The 17,073-nt window shown below is 43.7% G+C and overlaps 1 protein-coding gene across 4 annotated transcripts in view; it reads right to left on the bottom strand.

The window, feature by feature from the left end:
• Nucleotides 1-1,864: 1,864 nt before the first annotated feature.
• Nucleotides 1,865-17,073, bottom strand: part of LOC121310175 (cAMP-dependent protein kinase catalytic subunit alpha) — a 46,562-nt gene continuing 31,353 nt past the window's right edge. For all 4 annotated transcript variants that reach the window (XM_041243456.1, XM_041243458.1, XM_041243455.1 and 1 more), the window contains 8 exons: nt 11,945-12,073; nt 11,295-11,393; nt 11,073-11,155; nt 10,141-10,267; nt 9,170-9,265; nt 8,407-8,529; nt 5,167-5,331; nt 1,865-5,050 (listed from right to left, as the gene is read on the bottom strand). In XM_041243456.1, the coding sequence (XP_041099390.1) occupies nt 4,925-5,050; nt 5,167-5,331; nt 8,407-8,529; nt 9,170-9,265; nt 10,141-10,267; nt 11,073-11,155; nt 11,295-11,393; nt 11,945-12,073 (948 nt within the window). In that variant the 3' untranslated portion in view covers nt 1,865-4,924. The remainder of the gene's footprint in view (nt 5,051-5,166; nt 5,332-8,406; nt 8,530-9,169; nt 9,266-10,140; nt 10,268-11,072; nt 11,156-11,294; nt 11,394-11,944; nt 12,074-17,073) is intronic.

Here is a 17,073-nt window from a genome sequence, read left to right as displayed (position 1 = left end):
GGGAAAAAATATGTTTCACCACAACCGTGTTTCTATATGCGGAGACTACTGTAAATAAATAAATAAAAATACAATACCACATTTTCAGTAACACTAACGACCAGCACACGCTGTGCTGCGAGGCTGTTCAAAAGGCGCACTGGACCTGCAGGACAGCTCGTTGCAGAGCTGAGTGTTGCGAGGGGTTTGCAGCCTAGCCTGTGAAATTCCAGTAGACTGCCCCGGGACTACCCCTGTACAGCACCCGCGACCCAGGAGCTTCCAGCAGCCGCGGAGACTGCTCCCCACGGAGTTACATTAGCGCAGCGGTGACCAACACACCAAACACTGCGATCTGTTTCAACGGACTTGGCGATCCAACAGTAAGGTCTGACCAACAATGATTAGCGAGATTTAATATAACAGTGTCCAATACTTAAATACTTCCAATACTTCGTTATTTCCAAAACCAGAATCGTATCGCACTTTTTTCCTTCTGATTTTACGCACTTACTGTACACATTCCTCAGGGTGAATAAAGAATTACTCCAACCAGACAAACATACCAGTAATCAAAAGAAAAGGCAGCAGCAGCAGGTAAGTTTTGATTTCCAGACATGCATCACATCTTAGAATTGCTGAATAGTATTATTTGCTTACCTTGCAACACACAGTAGTAAAAAGGAACCCTGGGCTCAATCGGCGCTGCTGTAGTCTCTGCAAACCACGCACGGCACAAGGGGCATCATTTACAAATAATACCCTTTAGTTTCTACTCCTGTTTAAGACATCATAAACAAAACATTCAGCTTTTTCCCCCCAGGACAAAAGTAGAACCGATTTAACATTTTTAATTCAGTGGTTTTTTTTGTTTTTTTTTTCCTCCAAAAACAGGAGAACCTAAATTATAATATAAAAATCAGTGCATTATATTGCAGTCCTGGAAGCTTACATTTTAAACTAAATCATCAACACAATGTGTACCCCAAAATACCCAGGACTCTGATAATCCCATACAAATCCAAACCCCAAAATACCCAGGACTCTGATAATCCCATACAAATCCAAACCCCAAAATACCCAGGACTCTGATAATCCCATACAAATCCAAACCCCAAAATACCCAGCACTCTGATAATCCCATACAAATCTAAACCCAAATACCTAGACTGACAATCCCGTACAAACCCAAACCCCAAAACTGATACAAGAACCTGACAATTGAATACACACTTGATACATGAAAAACAACACCAGACACAAAGAGACAGGGTACTTCAATATGCCCCAGACCAACATTTTGCAAAAAATACATCCCCTGAAACGTTTCTCAGATAAACACATACACACAAAAAGACAGACAGACATACATACAGGCAGTCATTAGACAGACAGCACACAGTAGAGTCACTTCCTGTGCAACAAGCAAGACGCCGACCTGACTGTCACCCTTTCCTGTGCATAGGCCTTCACCAACAATAACTGTCGACCCAGTGATTTTCACAGTGGAATCCACTACCCAAATCACTTTAAAAAAAGTCCTAGGAGCAGAGAAGCTGAAAGCCTTGTCACCAGAGTGCTTGATCCTGGGGGTGCAGAGTAAACCCGGGTCAGAGGAGAGAAATAACTAAGAGGGGCTGATCAAGCTCTTCACATATCCAGGGGCCAAGCCATGTACAGCTTGAAGCAAGACAGTCCAACATGCAAGCACAGGGGAAATGTGTTCAATTTTCTGGTCAATAGCCTGCTAACAGAATTCCTTACATTCTGGCAGCACAGCCAAGTATCCAGGCGGGTCACAACACTGTTCTAGGTGCAAATTACTTGAGGTTTGAAAATCAAGAATAAAAGCACAGTTTTTCACAAACAACAACAAAAAAAAATGTTCAATTTTACCAATTAAAACTTTATTGGAATGATACTTATGTTGCAAAATATTACAGACTTTTTAAAACTTTTTATAATTGTATTTGTCTTTTTTTTTGTCTTTGTCGTTTAAGATTCTCTAATGGAAGAGATAAAAAGGAAGATGTAAGACTGTGAAAAGGCAGAAATGGAGGATTTAAAAAAAAAAAAAAAAAAAAAAAACTTCGTTCCGGTGGTGGTGTTTGGGGAGGGAAGGGTTTAACTACACACCAATAACTGTGTCTCGGGAAGAAATAAAACAAACGAGAAAAGAAATCATGTGATTGTTCATACATTTAGAAATAAAAAAAGCATACCCCCCCCTCCCCCCCAAAAAAAACCTAAGACTGAAATGTATTTGTTTAAAAGTGAATGACAAAAAGTAAAAAAAAGGAGATGGCAATCATTTTCCAGCTCGGAGAAAGAGAGAGAAAAACCCTCACTCCAGGTTACAGCTCTGGTTGATCTGGGCGTCCGAGTTGGGTATTCAGCCTCCGTAACAAATTAAAATATAAAATACAGTTTCTGTTGCCAACGTGTAACTGGACTCAATGACTGCCCAATAGTTCTGTACACAACTCCAGCATATCTGCGTATAGCATAACATGGTCCAGAAACACTTCAATGAGAAGGCAGGAAAAAAAAAAGGTTCAGCGTTTTGATTCACCATGTCTGTTCGTCACAGCCACAATCTACGGGTTTCATTAAGAAACCTAATAAAATGACAAAGACGAGAAGCATGTGTCAATTCCTTCGCGACTTCTAGTCAAAACGTTTGGCTTTACTTTCTTTTAGTATTGATTGTTTAAGCTATGGATGACAGCTTTTCATTAAGAGGGGAATGCCGTTCAGGTCTCAGTTTACATACAGTACCTGGTAGGGAATCTTGCCTTACCATTGGACAGTGTGCTTTCACCAATCAGAACTCTGGCAATAACTTATGATCGTAAACAAGAGGACTGACGGTTCACTTGGCTTTAAAACACATGATAAAATAATAAACAAAATTAGACAAAGCCAGCGCATTTAAACATGATGTTGATCACAAACAAACAGCGTACACATCTTCATAAAACACTGATCTTGGAAAGCAAAAGTTTACTGCAGTGCTGGAGGCATTTCCACATTACTGTACAACTGGACTCCCTCAGTTTAAACACACTCGCCTCTGTAGAGGACACACGATATTTAACATTTCATACAAAATTCACCACAAAATAACAATCCCCTCAACTTTGTTTGTTTCAACAGCCACACACCAAGTTTTGCCTCCAAACCACAAGGTGGCGCTGGTCGTCTGGTGCATGACTTGCTTCAGATATTTCAAGATTTACATAGAGTGTTTAATTAAATGAAAGCTTTACTGAAGCACCATGGAGTGTTTAGAACAATTTACTTTCCTGTGCTGTGTCTCCAGCAATATCTCAGAATCGATTTGATATTTCGGATTTACATGCTGTACCCTGCAGCACCGATACTGGAACGGATCCCCCTCGAAGTGCTCAAAACGTGCCAGGGAGGTTCACGTTTAATAGTCCTCTTTCTTCCATGCTGCTTGAGGTTTTTCCCCCCATTGCCCCACAAACGCTCAGCATGGCTGTCCAGGGATTATTTAAATACAACACAGTTCAGCTGGTTCTCAGAGTGGAGTTTACAAACTTATCAGGGGTGGATGCCATTTTCGGTTTTAGATAACTGGCCTACAATTATCACAATAATTACAATTCCCATAAATCACATGAGTAAACCCATACATCTTCACTGGCTTCGCTTCCGCTGTACAAACTGCCACAATCAGCCACCAAAAACCATGGAAAGAATTCGAGCTGTATCAGATACAGTGCACAGCACTCCTTTCTCAATACAGGTAGATCATTTACCAAGTACGGGGACAAATAAATCTACATCACAATGGGTTATTGGTCCTACACTATTGCAAGGCATTCGTTCGGTTTTTTAATTTTCTGGAGTTTACGATGGATGCATATTAAAGAAACAGTGACGAAACGGAAAACATTTACGGTAATGAATACATTTTGAACAGCTTTTGGTAACAATTAGCCAGAGTTGTTTTGATTCCCCCCCCCTTAGTTAAAACACATTTCTTTCCTGGGAATTTTAAAACTTCTTTTCACAGTGTGATGTAAAGTAAGCAGACAACAGTGTAATAAAACACAGAAAAGGAAATCTTCTTGAAAGGGGTTGGCAGACGAACACAATCTACGCTACAGAGCTACAAAACAACTTTACAATTACCCCATTCCCAGAAAGATTACGCAAGAACGGGTCATCTGGAAATGGTTCTGGTGTCTGTTCACAACACAGCCATTCCAACCAGTCCTCTGTTCTGAAGCTCCGACAGGGAGTCCGTTTTCTAGCTGACCTTAAAAGTGGTCTGGTCATTTTCATCTCTCTCTGCGCCAATGAAGAGAGGTCTAAATATACTGTTACAAACTAACATTCGAACCTAAAAAAGGCTGAGTGTGGTCTCTATATATAATAAAAAAAACACAAAACACAACACAGCCTCAATTTGATCTAGTTCAACAGTGCGAAATGTCTTTGCTAAATCGAGTTTAAAAGTACAACGGGGAACTGCAAACCTTGGTGACAGCACGTTAGAAATGCAGGAAACATTTTCAAAATCAGCTTTTTACAATACCATGTATGTTACACCCTTTAATTATTGTTGGAAAAAAAACACACACATTTACAGCTTTAATAACTGAATATATTCCAAAAGCTGTATACTGTATTCCTATATTTAAGGGGTCAAATTGGATAAAACCATTTAAAAATGTAGAAAATAAAATGTTACTGTACTGTACTGAGCCAGGAATTTACCCTGTCCATTTTAAAACCCAACCAAACCCAAAATTAACAAAATGTATTAAAAAAAAGTAAATAAACAGCGTTGGTGTGCAATGGTCTTCTTCACGGAGCTGATTCAGTGGTTTGCTTGTAGTTTTGTAGCTGACAAAGCAGGGCTCTCCTCTTGGTTTCTCTCTCTCTCTCTCTCTCTCTCTCTTCTGGGCCGACTCTAGAACTCTGAAAACTCCTTGCCACATTTCTCTGTGAAGGACACTCTGATTTCTTCCTCCTCGTAGTCGTCGAAGTTGCTGGTGTCACCCGGGCCTTTGCACTTGGGGATGAAAGGGGCTTCCACCTGGAGTAAAAAGGTACAGGAGAATGCCGCTAGTGCCAGTAGACTAGAAAGCCTCGGTTAGGGGCAGCAGTGAGAATGCTGCTAGTGCCGTGTATTGTCCTGACGAAAGCGCTCACCTTTCTCTGGTATATTGCGATCCAGTCGGTCGTTGCAAACCACTTGTGGGTCTTGATGTCGACGACCGCGTTCTTCAGGTTCCCAAAGCGCTTGGTCAGGTCCACCTGCAGCAGGTTTCGCAGCAGGTCCTTCAGGTCCGAGCTGAAATGGGAAGGGAACCGGACCTGGGGGACAAGGAGGCACGGTCGCTGTGATAAGCATGGTGCTGCACACGGACGCTGCTTTAACTGGTTAAACAATTTGGAACAGGATTGGAAAAAAGACCACCACAATCTCATGAAAATGACTATTGGCTACATATTTAGGGATAAAGTCATAATTTTAGAAGAGCTACACTGTTTCTACCTCTCCCCCAGCTCTCAACAATGCATTCTGCCAGCTAGCACAAACTAGAATTGTGAAAAAATGATATTTTAACTTTAAAACTCGCTGGGGTGAATTTACACCCCTTTCCGCAAACAAAGGCTTGAAGACTCAAGTATTGTGTGCCAAAATTGTAGTTTGTTACGAACAACAATAACCATTTTGTTTGCGTCACAAGAAGGTGCACGGCCTTGACAGTTCTCATTCAAGTACGAAATGTAACCATTACCGAATGTGCATTTACCTAAAGACCCGAAACCTGAATGAGACAGAACAGCTTGTGACGCAGTCTCTCTGTCCCCAAGGGAAAAAAAGAACTGCGCACAGATTTCAGTCCATTTTCCATTTCAAGAGCAGACCTGACAGGAGAGCCTATTCAGGTAAGTGCTTGTTACTTTCTTATTTTCACATTTGTGTTTTTACACAAATTATATGTGACATTACAATAAAAAAATCGATGTATTAGTTTTACTAGTTACGCATATTTGTGTGCTACAGCCTGTTTGTTCTGCCTTGAGCCCCACGTGAAGCCAGCGGCTTGAGTCGCTCCTTACCTTCCAAGCAATGTCAGTCGGCTGACGTTGTTCTCTCTCCCCCAGGCTGCAATAGCTCCCGCTGGAGTTATTTCATACAAGCCCAGTCTGCCTGGTTAGGACAAGCCTGGCAGATGCTCTTCCTGCCTGGAGCCAGAGTACGCAAAGTTGATACTGATGAAGCGCAATTTGTCAGTTCTGTTCACATTTCCCCCCCCAAGTGCATGCTGGAGAAACGTCCCACCCGCGGCCCTACAGACCTCTCTGCGCCCCTCACTCCTGCACAGTGCTCTTCCCCTTCACCCTCTGGTAGAGAGGTGGCTGCGTCCTCCCCCCATGGCTCTGTGCCAAGGGAGAGCGGCATCGCATCCGAGAAAGAAGCCACACAGGAAGCCATCTTCACAGTCTTCCTCTAAGAAGAAGAAGCAGCCATTCCAAATGATCGGGGGACTCGGGAGCAGATGGAGAAGCTCTGGGCAGCAGTTTCCCACCGAAGAACAGTGCTCAGTTACTGTGCGAAGTTTCAGTGCCGCCTGCCCAGTCAGTCCCCTTGGGGTCCCAGGGGGCTACGAGCGCAGGATGATGTGCTCTCCCTCTCCACCTCCAAGGAGCTGGGCAAATAGGAGCGGGCATTCCTGTCTGAGGACGTGTAGGAGTCAGACAGCACATCCCCTATGGTTAAGCTCTCCCTGGTCAGCAGAGTTTCCACCGCTGATCAAGAGGGCCACTGCAGTCTATATGTACCCTAGCTACAGAAGGCGAGACAAGGCAGTGTTCCACTCCCCTCCCACCTGCCCTGCACCCAGACTTTCTTTTTTAGATTCAGTCGTCCTGGGGTCACTCAGCTACAGCTCCTGCTGTTTCCCCAGTCTACAGACACCCTATACAGGGTGCACGATGCGGAGAAGCTGGGCCTGGCCAAATTTCCACTGAGGCTTGAATTGCCGCATTGGTACAGGCACCTAATTTAGCGCTCTTGTCCAAGGACTATCTACCCCAACAAAGAGTGCCGGATCTCAGAGGTGATCCTCAAAACGTGCCTATTCACCTCCTCTCAAGGGGAGTTCCCAGAGCCTCAGAGTAGAGGCTTCACCCAGAGGGGGCGAGTCATTTGGGAGAGCACAGATGTCTTTGCCTTTCAGCTTGCTATGTCAAAACTGATTAAATCTCCCCAGAAGCTCACTTCCTGGAGGGGCAATTTTTTTAAGGAACTCAGCAGCTGCAGCCACCTGTGAAGGATATTGTTCCTGCTGGAGGCTTAACGTGGTGCTTGATGCACTCATGAAGCCTCCATTTCAGCCCTTTTACTCTGCAAGCAAGAAAGACGCTTTAAGCGATCAAAATTTCAGCTCAGCTATCACCTCCACAAAGCGGGCAAGAGATGCCGGCATTCTCTGTTGCGAAAGCCTGCTTAATTTTTGCAGAAGCTGAACAATTTGTCTGCTACGGGGTGAAGTCCCATGGTCAAACCCTGTCCAAGCAGAGGCTGGCCAAATGGACAGCAAACAGTCAGGACTGTCTGACTTGGCCAACTTGCCCCCTCCAGAGAAGCTCACTGCCCATTCCACCAGGAACATGGGCTGTACTCCAGGGTGCACCTGTCTACAGGCTGAATATCATGGATCCTCAAAACCCTGGCTTTGGAACTAGCGTATTAAGGGCAGCTTCTCAGTCAACCCTTACAACACAGCCATAGAGGGGAGTTTCTCCCTCAGTTTTTTTAGCCCTAGATATTTGTTACTGGGGTTCCGAATGGTTACTCAAGGCAGCCTCAGCTTGGCCTATTAGCATTCTCGCCATGCGGCAATCTTGTGACAGCTTGGGTATACTGACCCATTCGGTAATGGTTACAGTTCACACTTGAGAGGGAATGTTAGGTTATTATCATAACCCTGGTTCCCTGAAATAGAAATGTAACCATTAACCTTCACTGCGTACACGACTGCAGCCGGCATGTAGGAAAAGTGAGGCAGAGATCTGTGCACGCATTCCTTTATACCCTCGGGGGCGGGCATGACTGCGTCATGAACAGCTTTGTTATCTTATTCAGGTTCAAATCTTTAGGAGGTAAATCCCCATTAGATAATGGTTACATTTCTATTTTTAGGGAACCGGTGTTATGATAACCTAATGTTCTGTATGTTTGTGTCAAATGTTAACATGTTCCCTAGCTGCAGTGAACAACTAGTCTTTTAATCCAGATACAAGGCCAGTTATACAACAGTAGTCTTCTCCTTTCTAAAACTGGAACGGATGCTAGCGAATAGGCCCTCTATCTTTTACTGTGTTGGTTTATTCAGCAGTGCCAGGATACAATCACTGCACAATGCTGGAGCAACTCACCTTCCCAGAGACGATCTTCTCGTAGATCTGGATGGGCTGGTCTGCAAAGAAGGGGGGGTACCCCGCTGCCATCTCATAAATCAACACCCCCAGGGCCCACCAGTCCACTGCTTTGTTATAACCCTACAGAGGGAGGGGGGTGAGAGGTTAGCTCACTGAATTATGTAAGTACAGAAAAATGGACAGGACACAACAGGAACCTCATGATAAATAGCACTAAACAATGACCACATTCTTTGTCACAAATGGATTAGCGGTTGTCTAGATAGATAGTTCAATTAAAAAGGGCACGTGTAGTTTTGTATAAGCCTCCAATATCATGACTATTCTAAATGCCTCTTACACACAAAGGATGTGTTTTCAAGACTTGGATAAAAATGATCTGGGCTTTGTAATTCTATACTTTGATTGACATTACACACGCACACACCAGATTTCATAATCGTAACTATTTGTAATCTGGAGAAATGTGATCCAGCAGTGAGATTTTATGAAAACCATAAATCAAAACAATCCAGATAAAAGTAATCTTTTTGAAAAGCTGGTCCCTGGAGATAAAAAGCTGGTGTTGGTTTTTACCATGGCTTTATTTACCAGTTTGCCACGGTTTTCCATGTTTAAGTATTCTTTACCATACCTTTTTGCGCTCTTCCATGTTTTCACTGCACTTTATTACACGTTGACTACTGGAAGCTTGTTTAAGTGTCAGTATGCCTGGTCTCCACTGTGTCTCTTCAGGGGGTGTGAAGCTGTGCTCACTCACCTTGCTAAGGATGATTTCGGGAGCAAGATACTCTGGGGTCCCACACAGCGTCCAGGTCCTGCCTTTCACCCGCTTGGCAAACCCAAAATCTGTTACCTGGGAAAGAGCAGAGAAGAGGGGGTGTACGGAGCACTTCCACAGAAACCAACACTTCCTGAAAGGACTCCCATACCACCAGCACAGAGACAGCAGAACAAAATGAAGCCACCCAGTCAAAACACTTATTTTATTAAAAAGGGGTTGAGCTACTGAAGTCACCCCATGGCCCCGATTTTTATTTGAAATAAATTAAAATCAGAAAACTAGAGTTATATATAGAACTATAGAGTTTCACAATTTGCACATTATTATTATAATAATAAAGTAGTCTGGTATACTATACTAACGTTCAAATATACCCGCTTTCATTTTTTTTTCTTTTTAAATGTAGGTTACATTTAAAATCAAAAAGTACACAACACACAAAACACAACCTACATATACTGGATGCATAGTTCGGCAGAATACAAAGATGGATGAAACCACAGCATGGAATCTGAACTTGTAATTCTGTTTAGGTTACTTGACAACAAGACTATAGCATCCTCCACCCGCTCCCCCAGAGCCTCGCTATTTAAGGCAAACCTAACTGATAATTACTAAAATAATTCTTTACTGTAGTAGGCTTATGTTTTGTTATCTGCTACAGCACTGTGACCTCAGAGTTGCTGGGCTTGTTAAAACAGTTCAATGCACTTCAAGTAGAAGTCAATCTTGAGCACCCACTCTCGGAACGACTGCAAATATCATGAAGTGGTAAGTTAATGAGAAAAAGGACAGTTCTCTTTAGGGTCTGCAGGGTCTACTTTAAGGAGAGTCGATTGCACTTGCTAGGACATTCCATTTAGAGATTGATTTTCTTTCCTCTAATGAAGCAGCTGCTTCCCCCCGCGCTGTAACCCTGCCGCAGGGATTGAAGGCCGGGGCCCTACCTGGATGTATCCCTGATGGTCGATCAGCAGGTTCTCTGGCTTCAGGTCCCTGTAGATGAGGTCGAGAGAGTGAAGATACTCAAAGGTCAGGACGATCTGGGCAGCATAGAAGCGAGCGTGGGGCTCACTGCGGAGACAAGAGGAGAGAGAGCTTAAGCACAGGCTGGAAACTAAACTGCACAACTGTGGGGTGTCACAACCACAAAGCACAGGATGCGCTTTCATTTTAAACAAGAATGTAATTAACGGGGCTCTAGAGCAGCACATCCAGTAAAGGCACTCCACCCGGAGCGCAGGATGCGCCCTGCAGCCTAGACATCGCTAGTTCGAGTCCAAGCTATTCCATTACCGACCATGGACTGGAGCTCCCAGGGGGCGGAGCATAAAGGGCAGGGCGCCGCCCAGAGGGGGGTGGGGCTTGGGTTGGCCAGGGTGTCCTCGGCTCACGACACACCAGCGACCCCTGTGGTCTGGCCGGGCGCCTGCGGGCTTGCCTGGAAGCCATCCAGAGCTGCGTTGTCCTCCGACGCTGTAGCTCTGGGCTGGCTGCATGGTGAGCCTGCACTGTGTAAAGAAGTGGGCAGCTGACAGCGTGTGTTCACCTTCGCCCCTCCTGAGTCAGCGCAGGGGTGGTAGTGGTGAGCTGCGTTTAAAAATTGGACATTCTAAAAATTGGGAGAAAATAAATTAAAATTGCCAACTACTAAAATTAAAAAAAATAAATAAAAAGCAGAATGTCATTAACATGCATCAGTTGCTACAGCTGTAAATTCACAATACGAAGACCTCCCCACATACTCAGATTCTGAGAACTTTGGATACACAGTTTCTGAATAAAACTCTGAAGGCATACATTGGGCCATCGCCAAAAAAACACCACCTCTTCCCCACTCTCTCCCTCTAGTGGAGAAAGCAAGCACTGCAGGACTCACCTGAAGCGTCCAATTCTCCTGAGGTGTGAGAACATTTCCCCCCCAGGCACGTACTCCATCACCATGTACAGGTTGGTATTATCCTGCAGGGAGCAGAGAGGGGACAGAGCTGTCAGCAGCCATGCAAGGCAGAGCTACACTGTGCACAAGCCTGTATTATCACAGCAGTATCCCATTTCAAAGCCTCTGTCAAATCAGCAGTATCCACACAGGCTCCAGTACCTTGAAGGAGTCCTCCAGCCTGACCAGGAATGGGAAGCTGACTGCTTGGAGGATTCTCTTCTCGTTCAGCGTGTGTTCGATCTGTTTGAGCTTCACCACCTGACCGGAGGATAGAGAGAGTTTATGAAGCTCAAACACACTGTTCCAATGATTCTTCTTTCCTGTTTCTTTTCGATTATGTGGGTTTATTATAAGAAGCACGCGGTCCATTGCATTTCAACCAGAATGATCACATTTGAAGATTTGATGCCGTTTATTAGATCAACTATGTAACTCAAACCAAGACTCCAAAGTCTCTTCTTCAGGTGCGTTTTGTAAAAGTTTCAACCATGAAAATAACGAGAAAGATTTCTAATCAGAATGTGGTATGTACTTCTACTCATTATAGAAGTCTCAAATATCCAGTTTTGAAAGAATAATAAAATGTGTTTTATCTGAAAGCATGATAAAGTTTGCAAACCATTCTTTCAGTTAGTGCTGCACTTCCTTGGTCCTTAGCGGCAATCTCTTAAAATGCCCTGAAGACTTGTGTTAATACAAATTTTTTTAAAAATAAACAGCAACAGATTCGCTAGTCTATCGCCACCATTCCCTTGATTAACACTGCAATGCACAGGAGAGTACAGAGAGCCCGACGGACTCTGACTCACCTTCTGTTTATCCAGGATCTTCATGGCAAAATGCTGGCCTGTCTCTTTGTGCTTCACCAGCATGACCCTCCCGAATGACCCTGTACCCAGAGTCTTCATCCTCTCAAACTGATCCAGAGAGGCTGTGTTCTACAGGCAGGGGAGATTAGAAAAACACTAATCAGCAAATCAGCTTCCAGCTCTAGCAGGCTCCAACTAGACAGGAGATGCCAGCTGGAATGTCACAGCATCAACTGTGAATCAGAGTTATGTTTTTTTAATCTCATTTTCTGGAGTATTTTCTTAAAACCTCTGACAGCGGAAGGGTACCTGACGAATCGTTACAATTTAAAAAAATTCAAGTTAAATTCAAGTTTTAAAGTGTTGTTTTCAAGAAAACCATGATAGTTTTCCAATAGGGATAGCACCCTTTCAATGAAGGCTGTACCGTTTAGCGGTTGACCATGACTTTCGTGAGCACCCTCGACTCCCATTCAGTCCTAGGCCCCGCTGAATCAGGGATCCATTTTCCAGCATGAAAAAATGACTCTGCTAATTAAAAAAAACGGCAATATTCCGCGAGTAAAATAAAAGGCTAAAATGAGGTTTCCCTGCCACAGAAACTATTGGCTAATAGTAGTATGTATTATTGTTCATGTTACACTTGTGTCTATGTTGCATTTTAGTTTCTAACTTAAATTCCTCTTGAACTGTAACCTTGTATTACACTGCCACACATGTAAGCCAGTCTGGGTAAATGAGTCTGCTAAATCAAGAAATGAATGAAATTCTAAGCAAGTTACATGCTTACCAGCGCCATTAAATCTATTAAACTCCCTTTTTTTTTTTTTTACTTCAAATATTACAATCCCAAGAAAGATTATTTATTTCAATACTCCAAAAATGCTAATTCAAAAGTATTCATATTCTTTGATGCTATGATAGGATTGTCTACAAGGTGCTAGGAGTTTTAGAATGATAATCCAGACTTTTCTAGAATTCGGTTCTGCAAAATGCTGGATTGTAGGTGAACAATCTTAGAGTATAAAAGGGTTAGGCATAGGATGATTGCTGTCATTACCAATAAGTCAATATGGGAAAAAGTAAATAGCTATCTGAAGACCTTAGGCAGAACATTATTTACTGTCAAAGCTATAGAAGGATACCAGATTTGAGTATTTGCATTTCCCAATTTCAAATACTGTTTCTATTATCAAGAAGTACAAGACTTATGGCACTGTCACAACGCTCCCTCGGTCTGGAAGAAAGGTTCTTTCATCAAGAACAAGCAGAACAATTGTAAGGACGGCTAATAAAAATCCGAGATTGACTGCCAAAAGATATTCAAAGTGAACTGGCTGGAAGTGGGACTGGGGTTTCCATTTCAATCGTAGGTCGAGTATTGCACGGTGAAGGTCTCAATGGTCGCAGGCCAAGGAAAAGGCCACTCAGGCAAGTCACAAGGACAAATCGCTTAGTTGGAAAAAACGGCATTTGAATGATGGACAGGAGTTCTGGTCAAAGGTTTAGTGGCGTGATGAATCTCCTATCTGTCAAGCATCGAGGTGGTAATATCCTTCTATGGGGTTTGTTTTTCCTCCAACAGCACAAAATTTAGTTCCAACACATGGTAAAATGGATTCCACAGCATACCAAAAGATGTTAGCCAATCACTGGAAACCCTCCGCTACAAAACTTGGTTTAAAGCGCAACTGGATGTTCCAACACGACAACGATCCAAAGCACACATCAAAATCTACTTCAGAACAGTTAAAGAATAAAAAAATCAAGGTTCTGGAACGGCCCGGTCAAAGTGCCAATTTAAATCCAATTGAGAATCTTTGGTATGAGTTGAAGGCTGTGCACAAGAGAACGAGAATCTGAATGAACTGGAAGAATTTTGCTTTGAATTATGGTTATAAAGATCGCTACAGAATCATGCCAAAAGCTCATTGACAAATATCCTAATTGCTTGCTAAAGATGCCTCAACTAGCTATTACATTTCGTTGTCCTTGTCCTGGTATGAATACTTTTGGATTAGCATTTTTGCAAAAAGACTTGTAATAAATTGTAGACATTATTTCTTGTAACTTTTTCCTCCTCCACAAAAGCAAAGCTTTTGCTACAAAAGATTTCCTATAATTATTTGTTTGAGAAATTTCTAGAAATTATAAAATTCTCTGGGGTGACCAACTGACCATCTATTAGTTCCACTTAGTCTTCGTCATCCTGATGGATGTTGTTAAAACAGAGCTGCCTTATTCCAGCTACAATTGGTCTCTTTGGAATGGCACCACCTCCCTTAATGTGCTTGTCAAAAAATCTTCCCAACTGCCAGTTAAACCACTTTGCACAGAGGAATGTCGGCTTTTACACACATTGACAAAATCTGAAACCGTTTCCTGCAGTTCTTTTGTAGTTTTAATACACTGAAATGATCCAAACACAGTGGTCTGTTAGAGTGTTTGATGGCTCTGCTGTTTCAGCCTCGTCTTGTTTAAGTTTCTTTTCATTCAATGTATGTTTAGCGCTTCCCATGTGTTCTACAGTGGTCTGCCTACGAGTGTAATCTACAGCCTTGCTGCATGAAGTACAAAACAGCACATTACCATCGACGAGAAATTCATCCTTTCCAAACTCACTGACCCCGATCTTTAGGGGTGATTTCTACTGTTTTCAGCATCTTTGAACTGCTCTGAATACTGATGTGTAAGCGGAAGCCTCATTCAACACTGAACCCTCAAATACCAGAAGCATTTATTAGGAGGAAAAGTTGCCCCTCCCGACGTGTAAAACACATTTCCAACATACAAACCCCACATTTTTGTGTTATTCCGCAGCAAACAGATTCTTAGGATCCCCATTGAACTGATCTCAATCCTCACCTTAACCCCCTGTCTGCCATTCAGTCCTGGACTCGCTGTCAGCTTGAACAGATATGTGAAACCCTGTCTTCCAGAGTTAGAGGCATGAAAATGAACAGGAAGACAAAGAAATTCCCAGGAGCATACCCATGTCCGGCCACTTGGGGTCACTGTAGCATATTTAGGAAGGGACAGCAAAAAACTTGCTATGGTTTGGGGAAATAAAAAAAAAAAATAATACTTTAAGGCCTGGTTCAGTATAATACAACCACTACCTGGGCCACATTGCCTCCCTCCCTCACTCACTCCCTCCCAGCCCCTCTGCTCTAACCACTAGAGCCACACTACCTGTGTCTCTGCTCTAAGCACTAGAGCCATACTGCCTCCCTCCCTCCCAGCCCCTCAGCTCTAATCACCAGAGCCACACTGCCTGTCCCTCAGCTCTAACCACTAAACCCTGCTCCAAAGCTCCTCCTAGGTTTCAACTCCAGATGGACTGCTCCAGGTTTTAATTAATGTATTGAAACTAGAGACACAGGGCAATATGAAGCAAGGCTCTGGGCTTCCCCTCTGCTCCGTTTAAGTACTCAGGCGGCAGACTTAGCCAGCACCCAGAACTAGATTGTGCTTATTTCAATCTCACAGGTTTTCCCAGGCAAATCAACCTGACATTTGGAGAATGAACAAGGCCTCCTTGTGTGTGAGTAAAATGGACAGGTAGTACAGTGGGCTAACTGCAAGAGCAAAAAGCTTAACATGACTCTAGCAAATCCCCTCCTCAGCAACGTTAGAGCTGGGAATATTGGGAAGCAGATCTCCATCGTCTACAACCCTGTGGAAAAATGCAAGTGCGACACACATGCATAGGAAGACAGCCATCTTACCACTTCTATCTCTGTACTGTATAGTGGGTACTGTCGAGCAGGAGAATCCAACCCGTAGCTCGCGAGTCACATGCTGCTCGTGAGGCAGTTTGATGTTGCTCGCAAGAGCCCACTGAAGACACAGGCTAAAATGTGTAGTTTGTCATTGACACTATTCACTGATCTTAAAATGCACATCACCCAAGAGTCAGCTTTGCAAAAAACAAAACATTAATATTTATCTGTGTGTATATAGAGTAAAATGTACTTATGTAACCTCTATATAAAACATCAGCAAGGCAAACAGTTTCTTACTGTGTTCAAAATGAAACCGTATATATTTTTTCTTCAATAATAACGAGTTGAAAGGTCACAGCACACAGGCAGGCACCTCTAGTTTCCAAAAAAGACCAGGAAAAAAAAAAAAACCCAACAAACCAGATAAACTTCACGTTTTATCTACAGTTTGTTTTAATCTTACAGTCTGAAGTATTTTGTTCAGCAAGGTTTAGTTTTGGAGAAAGTTATTTTCAGACTACGTGGGTACACTGCATTGTGAGAAAAAAAGAAATAAAAAAGGTAAGATTAATAAATACTTTAAAAGGTGCAAGCCCACTTTGTTTAAAACATTAATTCCCGAAGCGGTGTGGGGTTGGGTGGGGGTGGGGTGTGTTGGTGGGGGGGGGGTGGGCTTGGGGTGGTTGAAGCTGGGGGGGTTGGGGGCTTGGCCGTTCGGGGGGGTTTGTTGGTGGGGGCTGTGCTGTTGTTGGTTTTGGATTGGGGGGTTTGTGGGTTTTTTGTGGTTTCGTGGGGGTTTGTGGCTGGGGTGTTGTTCTGGGGGTTGCTTTGTTGGGCTTGGGGGTTTCTGGTTGGTTGTGGGATCGTTGGTGTTCCCGGGTGCTTGGTGGGGGGTATGGGGGGTTGTTGCTGTTGCTGTGCTGGGTTTGTTGGTTTTTTGGTGGGTGTGTGGTTTTTGTGCTTGGTTGGGGGTGTGTGTGGGGGGGCATGGTTCTCTGGGCGGTTTGGTGGGTGGGGCTTGTTGTGCTGGCTGTGGTGGGGTGTGGGTTTGGTGGGGTGGTTGGTGGGTGGGTTGTGGGGGGTGGGTTGGGTTGGGTTTGGGTTGTCCTGGGTTTCTGTTTTTTTTTTTTGGTTTTGGGGTGTCCGGGTGGGGTGTGGGGGGGGGGGGCTGTATCTATATGAAGATCACAACCGGGAATTTACAGTAACATAAAACCTGTGTTCAGAATTTCAACAGCTGATTAGCAGGGAGAAAGCAAGCGTTCAGACTGGATTATAGCTGGAGTTTGCTGTGGCGTTTCTATAGCTGGAGCTTGCTGTGGCGTTTCTATAGCTGGAGCTTGCTGTGGCGTTTCTATAGCTGGAGCTTGCTGTGGCGTGGGGGGAGTGGCTGTTTGCCAGGTG

This window comes from Polyodon spathula, unplaced genomic scaffold (assembly GCF_017654505.1).
Source record: "Polyodon spathula isolate WHYD16114869_AA unplaced genomic scaffold, ASM1765450v1 scaffolds_1792, whole genome shotgun sequence".
Taxonomy (NCBI): domain Eukaryota; kingdom Metazoa; phylum Chordata; class Actinopteri; order Acipenseriformes; family Polyodontidae; genus Polyodon; species Polyodon spathula.
Note: the sequence above shows the minus strand (reverse complement) of the source record. Positions and strands in the feature narration are given on the sequence as shown.